Here is a 12,290-nt window from a genome sequence, read left to right on the forward strand (position 1 = left end):
TGCGTCGCTCCAGGTATTATTTTAAAAAGCCGTTCCATGTCACTTCTCCTAATCCATCTCTTCTGAGACTATGATCTCAACTCCTGTATCTTTTTCCCATGCTGATTTCAACAGAAGCAGCAGACAGCCAGGGTCCCGGTCCCAGGTCCCAGGGCAGGGCAGTTGGGCCAGGGGCCAAGCAAGAGCCACCGCTCAGTCCAGGGGGCAGTCAGAACAGGGTCCACTTGGGACAAAACCACACTACAGGCTCCAAATAAATCCCCAGATGAAAGGGAATTTGTCTTTAGGATTTAAATATAAAATTCCTCAAGTCTTTAAAAGAATTCAGAATAAAAACTGATTTTAAAACATGGCTTCTTTTTCTAGCTTTGGCAAGGTGCAGGCAGAAAGGGTAGAGCCGATTCACCCTGACCAGAGTTCTGAGCCACGTCGGGGGAAGAAGTCACAAAGAGGCTTCCCTCCCGCCCCTCCCGAGCCCACCTCTGAGGGCACCCAGTGCTCAGCACAGCACCAGCCACACGGAGCAGGACGCAGAAGCACAGGGCTGTCCAGATTCCACAGCCCTGCTCCTCCACACAGACCCGACGCCTGTGAGCCTGGACCCTGTCATCAGCTCTCACTCATATGTCACACTTAATGAGAACGCAACCAGCGCTGGGGGCAAAGTCAGTGATGAGCAGAAAAGGAGACATAGCTCCAACACAGGCCACACCAAGCCCTCCTCCAGATCTGGGCCAGCCCTGCTCCCCAGCCCCGGCAGCCTCTCTCCCCATGCCCCTGCCACCCAGCCTCTCCTCCACGCATGCCCGACTCCTGCCAGCAGCAGGCCAGGCGACCACCGGACCTCAGCAAGCCCGGTCAGGGCGCCAACAGCAGGTGGCAGTGAGGAAGCAGAGGCGTCTGTGCCCGACGGTAAATATTCAGCAAGCAGATCCCTTCTCCTACGCAGTCAGGAAGCAGGATGACCAGAGCTGCAGGACTCTGAGAACTCATTAATTGACAAGGAGGTCCCCCAATCACAAGTTCCCTAAGTTAACCTGGAGGAACGGCACAGGGGTGGCCACCCTCTAGGTTGCCCCACCCCAGGTCCCGCTCCCACGTCAACCATACAGAAGGACGCCTGGGACGCAGCCAGGGCCGCCTTCATCCAAGAACCAGAACCAGGGTCTGTGCGACAAGGGAGCCCAAGGCTACCCAGTGGTCAAGCGGTCAACGTCACACACCCCAGGAAGCACGGGATGACATGTGTGTGTGTAGGCTTGGAAAAAGGACCCAAAGGATCATACCGAGGCAGCCCAGCCCAGATGTCCTTGCCTGCAAGGTCACAGAGCCCTGTCAGGGACCAAAGCGCCATGGGTTCACCCAGCTCAGTTCAGAAACCCACCAGCCCCACCCCAGAAAGTGCCATAAAATAGAAGCAACTGTTACCTTAAATATCTTTAAGTTGTTCTGTGCCTCCTGTAACAAGCTTTTCAAAGCAAAGTACATTCTCTGTTTATTCCTAAAAGGGGAAAATATTATTGACAGAATTAGAACGGACTGGGCATTCACCTGCCTGTGGCTCAGGGGCCATGCCCACAGCTACCACTTGAGGTCTCCAAGCTTTACGGGCTGAGGAGCTGCACTGCCCCCAGCCCTCCTCACAGAGGCACCCCCATCACTGACCCGCCCTGCTTTCTGCCCCTTCCTCTGACAAAATCTCCCCAGATGCCGTCTCCCGCAGGTAACCTGCAGAAACCTATGGAGGCACAGGGCCCTGGTTATCTGCAGGTGAGCAGCCCCCACCTCACAGAACCACCGTCCCCCCTACACCGCACAGAATGCCACCCTCCCACCCCGGCCTCCAAGAAAGGCAGGACTAGGGACAGAGGAGAAGTGTTCTCTTACCCTGAGTAGAGATCGAGGGGACAGTATTTACTTATCTGCTTCCACTTCCCAGTTGCCACCTGTTGAGAAACAACCACATGGTGTCAGTGACTGGCTTGGGGCAGCACTGGGCTAGCTCTAACACACAGGTCAGCCCAAGTGACAGTGACACGACCAAGGCAGGTGAAGGGCCCAGCGGCTGACATCACCTCCAGGTGCACATCACTAGTGGGGGCAGCAGGCTTGACTGTGACCCCAGGAAACCTCCGCCCTGCTCTGAGAGGCTCACGTGGCAACAAGCACCTTTATAAGCTGACAAGGCTAAAGTTTGATAATACGATGAACAAATCTTTAAATTTATGATACCCAGGAAGGGGAGGGTATATCTATCAAGAAATTTCATGTTGCCAGTGAAAAGATAAATTGGCATAACCTTTTGAAAGGCAACTTGTTACATTTTTAAATGGTTGGGGAAGAAAGAACAGTAATATTTCATGACATGTGAAAATTATATGAAATTAAAATTTTGATAAATAAAACATTTTTGGAACATAAAAAAAAAGGCAACTTCCTGGTTTCCATCAAAATTTTAAATGTGGGTACCCCGTGACTTAACAAACCTATGAGGCATCGCTGGGTCAAAGATGCTCACCACACCATAACTATAATAGGAAGACCTAGAAACAGCTAAATAAATCAAAACACATCTGCTCTTATGGGCCAGAACACAGCAGGCCACACACTGAATGAAGGAATGAACGAGTAATATGCAGCCACTAACTGAAAGAGGCAGAACTAAAACTCATCAACACTTATTTAAGGAGAAGTAACTGGCAGAACAATGCATATGATGTCACTTAAAAAAAAAAGGATATATGCATCTATACATGCATATATCGAGATATGCACTGAAAAAGTCTTGAAGGATTCATAACAAACCATCTCCAAGGATTATTTAGGTTAAAAAAGCAATTAGCAGAACAATTACTTATGGCAAAACCCCTATTTGCTTTATAAAAGTGTATGTGTACATACATACACATGTGAGCACACGGTAGATCATGTGTACGGAAAAGGCATCACCTCATTTCCAGTTCAATAATGTGTATGTTTTTGTTGGCACAGGAAGAAGTTTGGAAGGATGTACAAACTGACATGAGTTACCTCTGGGAATGCAAGAGACCTAATTCATAAAATTCCATATTCTGTCAGTTAAATGAGCAAGTACTGTTTCCCAGTAAAGACAGTTCTTAGGAGAGGAAACAGGAAAAGGGCCTGAGAAAATAACTGAAAAGATAATAGCTGAAAAATTCCCTAACTTGGGAAAGCAAACAGTCACCCAAGTCCAGGAAGCACGGAGAGCCTCATATAGGACTAACCCAAAGAGGAACACACCTAGACATATTATAATTTAAATGACAAAAATTAAAGATAAAGAGAGACTATTAAAAGCAACAAAGGAAAAGCAACAAATAACGTACAAGGGAACTCCTACAAGGCTACCAGCTGATTTTTCAGCAGAAACTCTGCAGACCAGAAGGCAATGTCAGGATATATTTAAAGTGATGAGAGGGAAAAACTTACAACCAAGAATACTCTAGCCAGCAAGACTCTCATTCAAATTTGATGGAGAAATCAAAAGCATTACAGACAAGCAAAAGCTAAAAGAATTCAGCACCACCAAACCAGCTTTACAACAAATGCTAAAGGACCTTCCCTAGAAGGAAAAGGAAAAGCCACAACTAGAAACAAAACTACATAACGGAAAAGCTCAGTGCTAATAAAGGCAAACATACGGTCAAGGTAGGAAATCATCCACACACAGACTAGGAGGAAGGCAAAAAGATGAAAGTAGTAAAATCACCTGTATCCATAATGATTAGTTAAGGGATACAAAACAATTAAATGTAAAATATATTATCAAAAACAGTAATCAGGAGGGGAGGAGAGTACAAATGCACCTCAATATATATAAGGCAAATGTTTACAGAAATAAAGAAAGAAATTGACAGTAACACAGTAATAGTAGGGGACAATAACAGCCCACTTACATCAATGGACACATCACACAGACAGAAAATCAATAAGGAAACATCTTACACAACATAATAGATCAGATGGACTTAATTGATATTTATAGAGCATTCCACCTGAAAGCACCAGAATACACATTCTTTTCAAGTGCATAGGGAACATTCTCCAGGATAGATCACATGCTGGGCCACAAAGAAAGTATCACTAAATTTAAGGAAACTGAAATCATATCAAGCATCTTTCCAACCCCACTATGGGATTATATCAACCACAAGAAAAAAACTGCAAAAAAACACAAACGCGTGTAGGCTAACAATATGCTACTAAACGTACAACTAAAAAACCAATGGATCACTGAAGAAATCAAAGCAATCAAAAAAATACCTAGAGAAAAATCAAAATGAAAACACAAGGATCCCAAATCTAGGGGACAGAGCAAAGGCAATTTTAAGAATGAGGTTTACAGTAATACACGCTTACCTCAGGAAACAAGAAAAAGTTACAAATAAATAACCTAACCTTCCACCTAAAGCATCTAGAGAAAGAAGAACAAACAAAACCCAAAGTTAGTAGAAGGAAACGAATCATAAAGATCAGAGCAGAAATAAATGAAATAGAGACTAAAAAACAATAGAAATGATCAGTAAAACTAAAAGCTGGTTCTTCAAAAAGACAAAATTGATACACCTTTAGCCAGACTCATCAAGAAAATGAAGGAGAGGCCCCTAAATCAATAAACAGAAATGAAAAAGGAGAAGTTACAACTGACACCACAGAAATACAAAGGATCATAAGAGACTACTACAAGCAACTATACGCCAATAAAATGGACAACCTAGAAGACATGGACAAATTTGTAGAAAGGTACAATCTCTCAAGACTAAACCAGGAAGAAATAGAAAATATGAACAAACCTACTACCAGCAGTCAAATAGAATTAGTAATTTAAAAACTCCCAACAAACAAAAGTCCAAGACTAGATGGCTTCACAAATGAATTCTTCCAAGCATTTAGAGAAGAGTTAATGCCTGCTTCTGAAACTATCCTAAAAAATTGCAAAGGAAGGAACAACTCCAAACTCATTCTATGAGGCCAGCATCACCCTGATACCAAAACCAAAGATACCACAAAAAAAAAAAAAGAAAAGAAAATGACAGACCGTTATCACTGATGAACACAGATGCAAAACTCCTCAACAAAATACTAGCAAACTGATTCCAAAAATACAAAAAAAGAATCATACACACCACAGTTAAGTGAGATTTATTCCAGGGATACAAGGATTTTTCAATATCTGCAAATCAATCAATGTGATACTCCACATTAACCAACTGAAGAATAAAAATCATACAGTCATCACAATAGATGCAGCAAAAGCTTCTGATAAAACTCACCGTCTATTTATCACAAAACCTGTCCAGAAAGTGGGCATAGAGGTAATATAGCTCAACATAATATAGGCCATATATGACAAACCCATAGTAACTTCACATCCAATGGTGAAAAGCTGAAAGCATTTCCTCTAAAATCAGGAACAAGACAAGGATGCCCACGCTCACCACTTTTATTCAACAGTTTTAGAAGTCCTAGCCACAGCAATTCAGAGAAGAAACAAAAAAGAAATAAAAGGATTCCAAACTGGGAAAGAAGAAGTAATGCTGTCACTGTTTGCAGATGACATAGAAAATCCTAAAAATGCTACCAGAAAAGTACTAGAACTCATCAATGAATTTGGCAAAGTTGCAGGATACAAAGTTAATATACAGAAATCTGTTGCATTTCTATACATTAGCAATGAAATATAAGGGAAAAAATCAAGGAAACAACCCCATTTACCATTGTATCAAAAAGAATAAAATACTTAGGAATAGACCTACCTAAGGAGGCAAAAGAACTGCAACTATAAGACCAAAAACTTTAAGACATTGACAAAAGAAAATGAAGATGACACAAACAGATGGAAAGATATATACCGTGTTCTTGGATTGAAAGAACCAGTATCATTAAAATGGCCATACTAACCAAGGCAATCCACAGATTCAATGCAATCCCTATCAAAATACTAATGGCATTCTCCACAGAACTAGAACAAAAAATTTTTTAATTTGTATGGAAACACAAAAGACCCTGAATAGCCAAAACAATCTTGAGAAAGAAAAATGGAGGTGGAGGAATCACGCTCTCCAGCTTCAGACTATATACTACAAAGCTACAGTCATCAAAACAGTATGGTGCTGGCACAAAAACAGACATATAGATCAATGGAACAGGACAGAAAGTCCAGAAATAAACCCATGCACTTATGGTCAATTAATCTATGACAAAGGAGGAAAGAATATACAACGGAGAAAAGACAGTCTCTTCAGTAAGTGGTGCTGGGAAAACTGGACAGCTATCTGGAAAAGAATGAAAACAAAACATTCTCTAACACCATATACAAAAACAAACTCAAAATGGATTAAAGACGTAAATGTAAGACCAGATCCTCTAAAAGTCCTAGAGGAAAACATAGGCAGAACATACTCTGACATAAACTGTGGCAATATTTTTTTCGATCTATCTCCCAGAATAACAGAAATAAAACCAAAAATAAACAAGTAAGATCTAATTAAACTTAAACACTTTTGCACAGCAAAGGAAACCATAAACAAAATGAAAAGACTACCTACAGAATAGGAGAAAATATGTGCAAATGATCAGACCAACAAGAGGTTAATTTCCAAAATATACGAACAGCTCATACAGCTCAATATCAAAAAAGCAAAAACAAAACACAGCCAAAAAATGGGCAGAAGAATTAACTAGACAATTCTTCAAAGACATACCAATAGCTAGGCCAACAGGCACAGATGCTCAACATCACTAATCATTTAAGAAACACAAATCAAGACTACAATGAGGTATCACCTCACACCAGTCAGAATGGCCATCATCAAAAAGTCTACAAATAATAAGTGTTGGAGAGGGTGTGGAGAAAAGGAAACCCTCCTACACTGTTGGTGGGAATATAAATTGGTGCAGCCACTATGGAGAGTAGTATGGAGGGTCCTTAAAAAAAAACCAAAAATGAAAAAAAAAAAAAAACCTAAACTAAAAATGAAGTTACCATATGATCCAGCAATTCCACTCCTGGACATATACCCAGATAAAACTCTAATTCGAAAAGATACCTGCACCCCAATGTTCATAGCAGCACTATTTACAACAGCCAAGATACGAAACAACCTAAATGTCCATCAACAGATGAATGGATAAAGAAGTATATTCATTATATATACACACAATGAAATATTATTCAGCCATAAAAAGGAATGAAATAATGCCATTTGCAGCAACATAGATGGACCTAGAGATGATCATACTAAGTGAAGTCAGTCAGACAAGGGAAGACAAATATCATATCACTTATATATGGAATCTAAAAAAAAAAAAAGATACAAATGAACTTACTTATAATACAGAAATAGTCTCACAGATGCAGAAAACAAACTTATGATTACCAAAGAGGAAAGCTGGGGAGGGATAAATTAGGAATTTGGGATTAACATATATAAAATAGATAACCAACAGGGGCCTACTGTATGGCATAAGTAGTTATATTCAGTATCTCATAATAACCTATAATGGAAAAAATCTGATAAAGAATAGATAGATAGATAGATACCTATATATATGTGTGTGTGTTCAATTGAATCTCTTTGCTGTACACCTGAAACACTGTAGATCAACTATACTTCAGTTTAAAAAATGGGAAAAAAACTTTCTGGAGAGGATGCTGAAAAAAGAAAAAAAAGAAAGTTTTAATAAACTGTACCTGGACCCAAGTCACTTTATGCAGAGTATAATTTGTTAAAAAAAAAAAAAAAAATATATATATATATATATATATATATATATATATATATATATAAAACAAAATAAACACATCCCCCCCCAAAAAAAAGGCCTTAAAAATCCATTCACATATGTTGAAAACAAATGGTGACAATGAAAACCATCTCCCCAGGGAATGGCTCTATCCCTCCTCTCCCCTAAGAGCCTAGAAAGTTATAATACCACAAAGGAAAAATGGGATGAATCAGCAAAAAGAGACCATGGTCTTCTGAAAATTCTCTCTTCCATTAGGGAAAGGAGAAACCTGGCAAAAGCTGTCAGAATCAAAATTTTCAGAACTCAGAAAATTAACCAAAGGCATGTACCAATCTGGGGAGACTCATACAAGAAAAATACCCATATCTAAACAAAAATGGTGAGCTATGTGGCACTTTTAATGCCCCAGTCCTACCCCTTCTCTCCAGCACCGAGGGAATCCTAAAAACCAACAGCCCAATCACAGGGAAAACAGAACCCCAGCAGCCCCAGGAGAAAGCTAAATGGGGCAGGATCCTCTCCAACACCTCACTCCCAGAGAGTCTCATTACTTGAACTGTCTCTTGGTTTTCTGCCTTCACTGACTTGACTCAGAGCCACCTGGCTGAAAAGGCGCATTTCTCCCCAGGGACATTTGTGAAAATATTCAGAGGTGATTGTTTAACTTCATGGCTGCCTGAGATACTGGATAATAGTTGTGGCAAACAATAGGCTAACCTAAAGTTAAAGAGAAAAAGCAGAGGAACAGTATGTACACAGGGCTTTGAAAAGCTCCAGCACACCGCGGGCATCTAGAAGGCCACGCTCAAGCCCTGGAAAGACCCAAAAAGGCTACCCCCTCCTGCTGATCTGAGGGTCTGCAAAGGTGAAGGTCAAGTGCTGACGGCAGGCCTCAGCACACACACAGAGCCCCTCAGCAAAGGCTGGGAAACTTAACTGGTTCCGTGCACTTAAGGAACCTCTGCTAAACCATTAGCTGCTCACTTAAGCTAATGGAGCAGACAGTTTAGAGGCTACACACAACAAAGAATAAACTCAAAATTAGCAAAGAAGAGTCACAAAAAAATAACAATTACAACAAGCAGCAATAACAAATCCTAGAGAGGCTGTAGAACCTGATTTCCAGAGTGGCACACTGTATTACTTAAAATGCCCATTTTTAACAAATCATTACAAGAAATGCAAAGAAACGAAAAAGTATGGTCCATACACAGGAAAGAGGCAATCAACAGGCTGGCCCTGAGGCATTTCAGACACTGGAGCTACTAGACAAAGACTTCAACTCAGTTACTTTGTATATGCTTAAAGCTAAAGGAAACTAAGGACAAATGACTGAAGGAAACAAGGAGAACAATGTCTTCACAAACAGAGAATATCAATGAGGATAGAAATTAGAAAAGGAAACCAAGTAGAAATTCTGTCACTGAGAAATAAAATAACTAAAATGAAAAAGTCACGAGAAGGGCTCAACAACAGGTCTCAGTAGGCAGAAGACACAATCACTGCATTTTAGGATAAAGTCCAGGAGATCCACATCACAACAAAACTGTCCAAAGAGAGAGGCAGAGAATCTTGAAAGAAGCAAGAGAGAAGTGACTCATGATGTACAAAGAAGCCTTCATAAGATCAACAGCCGATTTTTCACAGGAAACCATGGAAGCCAGAAGGTACTGGGACGGCCCACCCACAGTGCTGAAAGCAAAAGATCATCAACCAAGAAGTCTTATCTATAAAATTACCTTTTCAAATGGAAGGATAATTAAGACATTGCCAGATAAACAATAACTAAAGAAATGTGTTGCTGCAAAACCTGCCCTACAAGAAATGCTACAGGGAATCCTTTGGGCTGAAATGAAAGGGCACAGACAGTAACTCAAATCCACCTGAAGAACTAAAGAGCACTGGTAAAGGAACTACATAGGTAAACATAAAGGATAATAGATTTTGTTTGTAACTTTTTCTCCTCCCTGATTTAAACCATAGAATGTCCCCTGAATGGCATAAGCCAATTATTACAATCTGTATTGACAAGCATACAGGATGTAATTTACATGACGATAACAGTACAACAGAGGGGGAAGGCAACAAGGCTTTATAGGAGCAGAGTTTGTGTATACCATGGAAATTAAATTGTTACTAATTGAGCTAGATTGTTTAGGCTAAGAAGTTAAATTAATAGGCAGAACAACAAGACACAAAATCAACCAGGAAATAGAAGACTTGACCCACATTATAAAACTAACTAGACTAAACAAATATCTATAGAACAAGCCAGCCAACAACAGCAGAATATATTCTAATCAAGTAAACATGAAACATTCTTAAGGAGAAACTGTATATTAAACCACAAAACAAGTCTCAATAAATTTAAAAACACATGAAATCGTGTAAATGTTCTCCAAACTCTGTGGAATGAAATTAGAAATCAGTAACAAAAGGAAATTTGAGAAACTCACAAATATGTGAAAAGTAAACAGATTCTTAATCATCAGTGAGTCAAATAAGACATTAAAAGGGCAATCAGAAAATAAACTGAAATAAATGAAAACGAAAATACAACATACCAAAATTAATGAGAGGCAGAGAAAGCAGTGCTCAGAGGGAAATTTATACTTATAGACACTTATATTAAAAAGAAGAAAGACCTCAAATCAATAACCTAATTTTCTACCCTAAAAAACTAGAAAAGTAAGACCAAACTAAATGCAAACACAGGGACAGAAATAACAGATTAGAGCAGAGATAGATGAAACAGAGAACAGAGCGGGAAAAACTGGGAAAAGAAACGAAACGAAAAGTTCTTCCTTTGAAAAGATCAATTATGACAATCTCGTGGCTAGATCAAGAAAAGAAAAAACAGGACTCAAATGATTAAAATCAGGAATGAAAGAAAGAACATGACTACCAACCTTGCAGAAATAAAAAAAATTTTAGAGGAATGCTGTGAACAATTATATGCCAACAAGTTAAATGAAATGAACAAATTTTTAGAAACACACAGCTACCAAAACTTACTCAATAAGAAATAGAGAATCTAAACCAAATGATAACAAAACACTGAATCAGAAATCAAAGAGCTTTCAACAAAGAAAATCCCAGGACGGCTTTGCTACTGAATTCCACCAAATGCTTAAAGAATCAACACCAATACTCAAGCTCTTCTGAAAAATTAAAGAATAAAAGAAGGAAAATACTTCTTAACTCATTCTGTGAGGCCAGTTATTACCCTGGTACCAAAACCAAACAAAAACGTCACTAGAAAAGAAACCTACAGACAAATATCCCTCAAGAAAAATCCTCAACAAAAACTAACAAAGAAATTCAGCAGCATATTAAAGGAATTATACACCTATCACCAAGTGGGATTTATCAGTCAAATACAAGGGTGGTCCAATGTATGAAAATCAATGAATATAATACAGCATATGAACAGAAAGAGGAAAACATCTCGTGAGCATCTCAATAGATGCAGGATAAGCATTTAACAAAATCTAACTCTTTCCATGATTAAAAACACAAAAAACAAAGAAAAACACCCTAAAAGAATATCTTTGACAGACTCACAGTGAGAACATTACCCTCCATATTGAAAAACTGAAAGCATTACCTCTAAGATCAGAAACAACATAAGGATGTCTATTCTTACTACTTCTATTTAATACTGTACTCATAATTTAAAAAAGAATTACCATATGATCCAGCAGTTCTACTTTTGGACACATACTCAAGAGAATTGAATGCAGAGTCTCAAAGAAATATGTGTACGACTCATGTTCATAGAAGCATTATTCACAACAGCCAAGAAATGGGAGCAACCCAAGTATGCACCAATGTATGAACAGATAAACAAAATATGGTATATACACTCAATGGACTATTATTCAGCCTTAAATAAGAAAGAAATTGACATAAGCTATATCTGGGATGAACTTTGAGAACATAACACTAAGTGAAATGAGCCAGTCACAAAAGGACTGTATGATTCCATATAAATGAAGTAACTAAAGTAGTCAAATTCATAGAGACAGAAAGTGCAATTGTGGTTGCCAGGGGCTTAAGAAAGGAAGAAATGTGGAGTTGTTTAATAGGTGTAGAGATTCAGTTTTATAAGATGAAAAAATTTCTCGAGATGGATAGTGGTGACAATTGCACAACATGTAAATGTACTTCATGCCATTAAACTGTACCCTTAATGGTTAAGAGGGTAAACTTTATGTTAAGTGTATTTCATCACAATTAAATATACATATTTAAAAAATTGTCTTTCTGCAATGAACAGCCTGAAAGTGAAATTTTTTAAAATTCCACTTACAACAGCATCCCCCAAAATAAAATACTTAGAAATAAATAACAAAACAAGTATAAGACTTATACACTGAAAACTATGTAACATCATTGAAAGAAATTAAAGATCTAAATGGAAAAACATCCTGTGTTCACATAGTATTAACTGCTAGGTGGCAATACTTCCCCACATAGTAATCTGCAGCACAATGGAATCCCTATCAAAAATACCAGCT

At 38.9% G+C, this 12,290-nt stretch overlaps 1 protein-coding gene across 2 annotated transcripts in view; it reads right to left on the minus strand.

Annotated features, from left to right (window-relative positions):
* Positions 1-12,290, minus strand: part of IPPK (inositol-pentakisphosphate 2-kinase) — a 49,625-nt gene that overhangs the window by 17,729 nt on the left and 19,606 nt on the right. For both annotated transcript variants that reach the window (XM_072959103.1, XM_072959104.1), the window contains exons 7-8: positions 1,888-1,946; positions 1,429-1,501 (exon numbers count right to left, since the gene is read on the minus strand). In XM_072959103.1, the coding sequence (XP_072815204.1) occupies positions 1,429-1,501; positions 1,888-1,946 (132 nt within the window). The remainder of the gene's footprint in view (positions 1-1,428; positions 1,502-1,887; positions 1,947-12,290) is intronic.

This window comes from Vicugna pacos, chromosome 4, assembly GCF_048564905.1.
Source record: "Vicugna pacos chromosome 4, VicPac4, whole genome shotgun sequence".
Classification (NCBI taxonomy): domain Eukaryota; kingdom Metazoa; phylum Chordata; class Mammalia; order Artiodactyla; family Camelidae; genus Vicugna; species Vicugna pacos.